A 6,857-nucleotide genomic window follows, 5' to 3' on the forward strand; every position below is an offset into this window, starting at 1 on the left:
TAAAGAAAACAGAAGAAGAGGGAATTGAAAGCAAATTCTTCATCTTGATCAAACAAGTAGAAAAACAAAAACTTGTAACAAAAGAATTATCGAGTTCATTCTCCATTAGTACTGTCACTACTGATATTGCTCGGCTTCAGTTCATCAGGGCGATGGCAGGGGAGACACCAGTGGGAGTAGGAATGCCCATGTACTGAAACCTCGGTGACAGCCTGACTTTGTTGCTTGGTCTTGGAGAAGGAATTGGAACCTTGTTCCAAATGGGTGAAGGAACCACCCTGGGAGAGAGGTTGACTTGCTCGAGGGCCTTGGACCGGAGATCGGCAGAGTAGTCGCAGACACAGCTAATGCGGGCACCGGTGCCGGTGGACCATTTGCACGACAAAGGCTTTCCGATATCGAATGCCACTTCCTCCTTGTTTTGCTCTGAAGGCTGTTCAGCTTCTTTGTTCTCCACTTCATTTCTATCATTCACAACCTCAGTTACTGCCTCTGCTATCTCGACGCCATTCTTTTCCGGCGTGGGGTACTCGTCGTCGTCGACTGCACACCTCTGCAAATTAAAGAAAAAGGTTAAAGAACTGATCCTTCGGATGAAAAGAAGAAAGAACTAGCTAGTAGTTCACCTTGACATCAGTGAGGTCTACATGGTTGTCCTCGAGGAAGCTAATGAATTCCTTGAAGTGGTATTCTGTAGGAAGGTAATGGCCACTGTATGGCCATATAGCCTGATATTTTAACAGTTTGTTAGATATTTAACAACAGATTAAGGTTACATTAACTTGGATGTCTTCGTACCTTCAGTTTGCCTTCCTTTGCAACCATCCTACCAGCAGCTGTTGTAGCCCCTCCAGCCAAGAAGCTAGAGTGCTGAAATGTGCCTTTGTTCTTCTGCTCAGATGGAACACTAAATTAGTAAGTTATAGGCATTGAACACACACACACACACACACACACCATGTTTAGATCTTTTTACGTACTCGCCCGACGTATAATGTCCTCGAGGTGCTGAGAACGAATATCCACTTGGATCCTTCTGTAGTATTCAGAAGCTCCTGACTTTGTTTATACAGAAGCTTCCCCTTGTCTGCAATGACTTCGTAAGCTTCTCTCTCTTTCTGCAATTTGAGGAAAGGAATGCTTTGTGAGATTCGATCTAATGGAAAATTAGTGTTAATGTCGAACGAGGAGCTAGCAGCTTACTGGACCAAGGTAGGTAATCAACTGCTTTTGAAGTTTGCTTCTTGGGCACTTTTCGAGGTTCACTTCTCTTCCATCTCCGACATCCAACCTTCATAAGGAGAAAGCATAAGCCAGGGCCATAAAACCAGTCAAGAATTGCATGGTTCTTAGTCGTACCAGTAGAAGAATGGCTGGGCGCTTTCACAGGCAAACCAAACATCGTAGTACAGATGCAGATTGTGACCATATCGATGCCGGGGATCGATCTGCGCAATAGAAACGAACATATTTTAAACTCATCTTTGAAGATGCTTTACAGAGGAAACAGATCGATACTTACAGCTTCTAGCCAGTGCTGCAATGCTAGTTTCTGGGCCTTCTCATCTTTGGACAAACCCTTACCGACCTGAAAATGAGAATATAGATTTCATGGCGTTTCTATGGAGCAGACATCACAAAATGAATAATTGAAAACTCACCCTAGCTAATCTGTTCTTGGCCCTCGACCATTTAGAGACTGCTGTTTCTTGCTTCTCCTCGTGAAAGAATGAGACAGAAGTGCGCTTAAGGGATGCGAAATCCAGTGCCTTCCACCTGCAAGTGCAACAACAACAGTAGAAAAGAAGTTACAAACGAGAAATCAAACTCCTTTGCTCTAACTACTCGTGCGATGTGAAATTGGATGCGAACCAGAGTTCCTCCACTACGACGGCACAATCTGCCAAGTTTCTCCGGGTTCGGTATCCCTTGTAGACCCTCTGCAGGGTGGTCGCGGCATCATCTAGCTCGCTGAAAATCCTTGGGGATGTGAATGAAGAAGGCGGCTGCGGGAGCTTCACACGGGGAACCACAAAGTTGGCAGGGGTCTTGATACGAGATGGATGCGATTCAACTTCATTGTTGCTGCTGGCTTGCTTGTCGTCATCTAGCTCGGCCACTTGAGCTTCCCAATTCCTAAAGCTCAATGACTTCTCAAGAACTGCCTTGCTCAGTGGGCTGGAAACCATCTCGCCTCCTGCTGGAACTTCTATTGCTCGCTCTTCAATTCGCTACTAGCTGCAGAAACCAGAATTCTGCAAAATTTCAGGAAGAAAAAAGGGAAAGTGATGAACCAGAAGTCGTCGCTGTACCTTGCGCTCTTGCAGCCCGCAAAAGGAAGATAGGTTTATCTCATTCATCTTCCTCAGTATTTATAATAATGGCAGAAAAGGACAGTAGACCATAGGGCACGACGTTGACCAAACCACTCGCTCTTGCTAGCCGCAGAGACCATAATCATAAATTAATCAAGAACCCAAAAATTCATAGGATGACAGATGATCTTATCCCCCATAAATTAACTAAGCCACCATCTTCCTTAGTTTTTATGTTAATGGCAGAAAAGGACAGTAGATTAGAGGGCGTACGACATTGACTAAACTGCTCTACAAGTCTTCTGATATTGTCGAAAAGTGATTGGAAAGTGTAAAAAAAAAATTAGTCTGCAAATTTTCCAACTTCGCCTTTGACGGGGTGTGCCCAAAGAGAAGCCTTTGCAGCTTCATGGAAATTGCTAAGTAGATCTTGTCGGCAGATGCAGGGTCAAAGTAGTCCAGCTCCATGGCTGATAATTGACCAGCCACATAAATGGCAACAGAATCTAATCAAATACCTTTCGGAGCACTATCAGCCTCACAAATGGTTGTGGGACGATCGTGTGAAACCGCTAAAGTGGTGGATTCCACTTTTATTGCAGAAAATGAAGATGCAAGTTGAATACCATTTAGTAGAATTAATTAGCCATCATCATAAATCTGAATTCGATGCTTATTTAATGAGTTCAGTAGTTAATTAACACTCTTTGTCTTTAATCTATGCTTCATCTATCTGAAAGTGAAAATATTGATTTTTTTTGTCAATCTCTTATTTAGTTACGGGCAGCCTCATGCGAGTGACGTTGCAGTCATGGAGAGCCTTGCTCACGGCTGCGAGATTGGATCGTTTTTTTTTTCCTTTCCCTCTCCTTTCCTTCATTTTTCTTTTCTTTTTCTTTTTCTTGTTCTTTTTCTAGAAATTTTTGAGTAAACAAAGCATTAATAGGACAGGAGCACGTGATAAAAAGGACAATCTAACGTAGAATCTAAGACCATAGAGAGGCTCCGGGGCTGCGTGCATCAGCGAGAGACGTTTCTATAATTAGTTAGGTATTTATGAAACGATCCATAGCAGCCGTCAAACGGATTAAATCACGACGGAATAGATCAATTTGTCAAAAATACGAGCCTTCCACCGGCTTCGAGGCAAAGCCAGCGGCAGCCAAATGGATTTTGAAAAAAAAAAAAAAACCCCACGTAACCGCCCCACATGTTCAAACATGTGGCGCCAAGAAACCTGAGGCAGGCGTTCCCAACGGGAAGTGAGGAAGAAGCCCCCCCCCCCCCCCAAGAGGGTTAAAGTAACGAATTCTATCTTTTTACAGAAGAGAGAATTGCTCCTAGGTAAGAAATATCACGTACTTGCATGGGTTCGATTCCCAAGTGTGTTTATGGTTAAGTCGCGTCGACTAAGAGAAAAGATCGACTCGATGCACACCTTTCCCCTATCGATTGTATCAAAATATAGAAAAAAATAAAATTTTTAAATTTAGATTGTAATTTAAATGAGTCAAATTAAAATTTTTAAATTTAGATTACGATTTAGACCGATCAAACTCATTAATCAATTGAATTTTATATTTTAATTTTAAAAAAAATTAAATTTTCTGAATCCGCGAATCAACCTAAGCCCATCACAGGTCTACCCATACGGGTCACAGACCTAGACAAGTTGATTTATCCGAACTCATCTTAAAATGATAAAATTTTCAACCTAATTCACTTAAATTATTTGATGAGATAGATCAATCCAACGATCCGACTCAAATTGATAATTCTATTGGTTGCGGTACATTATAATTTATTTTTTTAATGAAAAAAATAATCTTAGAACGTTGATTACGAAATGATATCTTATTCATGTTTCTTGATTTATTTTGATAGTCGATAAAATTTTTTCATAAAATTGATTTAGTCATCTTCTAGATTAATCCATTTGAAAATTTGACTAGCTAAATTATCAAAAACAAAATCCTATAAAATAAAATTAGATGTAAGAAAAATCAAACAAATTAATGTCACCGAGAGATCTCTACTCTACTTTGTTGGAAAAAATATGAAAAAGTTTATCACTCACTTCAAGTTCTTTCAACAAAAATAGAAAAGATTTCTCTTTTCTACCAATTATTTGATCTTTTACAGCCTCTAATTCATCTTATGACATCTCTCCTAGACGTAAGGCGATAAAGTTTAGCAATTATTTAATTACAGTTTAATTTCTCGATTTATCTCTTTATAAATGGTCGTGAGATCGCTAAGATGACGGATTCTATTTTTTATAGAAAATAAAGTTTTAACAATCATTAAAAATTATCTATGACGCCTTTGCAGCGTATCAGAACAGAAAAATAAATAAAAAGATCATGATTTTAAAAATTAATCTGCATTTAAATTTATTTGATGGATAACTTAAAAAGGAAGATTGTGTACATTTAGAATTAATTAATTCTAAAAGTCATACTGAACCCATCACCCAAGCTGATAATATATTGCTCGATTTTTTAATCTCTAAAGTGATACTCTTTTAATTTCTCTTTGACTTATTCCGTATTAGATATTTAATGTCTCTATTTTTTTTTGTCTCTAATTAATATCCATAGAAATAAATATCTTTAAAATTTTATTATTATTATCATTTGATATTCGATAAACGACGTTACCTCTTTATTTACCTTAACTCGTGCTTCTATAGAGGTTAATCCAATGTAGAGAGATTTTACTATGATATCACTTGTAGGATCGTACAATTTAGAAGGGAGTCAATAATCGCTTTGTCTTGAATTCGTACTCATCGTTGAGAATGCACAACGGAATACTTGAATCAACCTTGACACTACATATACAACTCTGGGATTTACTTGGTGTCCATCTCTTAGGTCACTAATTCAAGGTCTACTTCTAGTAATGCCCCTCTACTATAAAGTTTTCCTTTTCGGATATATTCCGGAAGTAGAGAAGCCTCTTACAATAAGTTCACGACAATACAACAATGAAAACGAATACAAATTACAATTGAAAGGAAAACAACTTTACAAGATGAGAATTTTGCTTTGATTGTTATTGGTAGCTTCAGAATATCTCTTATTGGTTTAGAAATGCAATAGCATTTTATCCTCAAAGCCCCAAGAATCGACAGTGAACATCTCCTTGAAACCCTTCTTTTATAACCTTTAGGTCAGGACTAATTTTCGCCAATTAATCGACTGATCTTATCCATCATTAGATTGATATGGTCTCCGACATTGTTCCTACTGTTGAACGTGCTCTAAACCTGTTTGATTTTATTGATTATTTGAATATCAATCGATTGATATCAACCATCAATATCATCAGTGGATTGATATCAATCATCAATCGACTAATGTTATTAGTCGGGTCGAACAACTGAATCGATAAGTCTCTGTTCAATTTTTGATCGACATCATTCGATTGATGTCATCAGTCGAATCAAACAATCCAATTTGACTTGCTTTTGTTCGCTGCCACGTAGTGTATCAGTCGATTGATCCAACTGATCAGTCGATTGATACTGTAGCAAACCACTATTCATCACTACTGCAACAAATTACTATAGCACGGTTACTATAGCAACACTGTAGCAACCATCACATTTTTGGAGTTTTGCGGCCATTAGTCTATCAATGTACCCTATTTATCGACTAAAACACCTATTTCAACCTTACCAAGAATGAATTCTCATTTTGCCTAGTATCCTATTGACCTCAATCTACCAAGATTTCATTTGTCCAATATTCGATCAATCCTTGACCTATTGGGACTTCACTCACCTAGTATCTTTGGTCAATCTTGACCTGTTGATACTTCCTCATTGCCTAGCATCCGATCAACTTTGACCTATTGGGACTTCTTCGTTGTTTAGCATCCGGTCAACCTTAACCTGCCAGGATTTCACTCCTCATGTCAACTTCCTGTTGGACTTTCCACTAACAAGTGTCCGGTCAATCATAATCCACTTGAACTTTCTTTTTGTACCAACTTTATGTTAGATTTTCGATCGTCAAGTATCCAATCACTCATGATCACTTGGACTTCTCACCAACTCCCCGTTGAACTTCCGATCACCAAGTGTTCGATCAACCAAAACTTACTTAGACTTTCCACTTCTTTGTCAAGTATCTGGTTAACCTTGACTTACTTGACTCTACTTGGCCAACTAACATATTGATCAGACATTGAAACCTCGACTCAAGTCAACTCTAGTTTGGTCAACCTGGTCAAACCTTGGCCATAGTCGATTACACCAACATCTGATACTAACTATGTAGGAATATAAAAAATATGATTTTCTAACAAATAGATTGGCGCAATAATAGAATAGAAATCCAGATTTCCAATATCAAATACAGGCTAGTCGTGTCCCTGACATGACCATGTTTATTATTGTCACATGAAGAAGAAAAGTCCAAAGTCGAATACGGTCTAGCTGTGTCTGACACGATTGTATTAAGTCAACCACAGACATACATCAACCAATACAGTTTGATTGTGCTTACCAACAAGACCATGGCACGATGGCGGCTC

The 6,857-nt window shown here is 38.7% G+C and overlaps 1 protein-coding gene across 1 annotated transcript; it reads right to left on the minus strand.

Moving 5' to 3' along the window:
• On the minus strand, positions 1 to 2,299 carry LOC141830805 (IQ domain-containing protein IQM4-like). Its single transcript, XM_074718235.1, has 9 exons — positions 1,873 to 2,299; positions 1,662 to 1,776; positions 1,523 to 1,588; positions 1,360 to 1,448; positions 1,204 to 1,291; positions 981 to 1,118; positions 799 to 891; positions 627 to 728; positions 1 to 553 (listed from the first exon to the last, which is right to left on the minus strand). Exons 1-9 carry the CDS (start codon positions 2,187 to 2,189, stop codon positions 137 to 139), a joined length of 1,425 nt encoding a protein of 474 aa, XP_074574336.1. The 5' UTR covers positions 2,190 to 2,299; the 3' UTR covers positions 1 to 136.
• Positions 2,300 to 6,857: the final 4,558 nt, after the last annotated feature.

Source organism: Curcuma longa, chromosome 1 (genome assembly GCF_044706935.1).
Source record: "Curcuma longa cultivar G26 ecotype Majalengka, Jawa Barat chromosome 1, ITB_CL_G26_1.1, whole genome shotgun sequence".
NCBI lineage: Eukaryota > Viridiplantae > Streptophyta > Magnoliopsida > Zingiberales > Zingiberaceae > Curcuma > Curcuma longa.

Bases quoted from the DNA above. Each gene is read 5' to 3' on its own strand.
- LOC141830805 (XM_074718235.1), bottom strand. From the start codon at position 2,189: ATGGTTTCCAGCCCACTGAGCAAGGCAGTTCTTGAGAAGTCATTGAGC. The intron at 1,777-1,872 runs GTTCGCATCCAA...TTGCACTTGCAG, and splicing joins GTCGTAGTGGAGGAACTCTG to GTGGAAGGCACTGGATTTCG. The intron at 729-798 runs GTACGAAGACAT...TTAAAATATCAG, and splicing joins CAAAGGAAGGCAAACTGAAG to GCTATATGGCCATACAGTGG.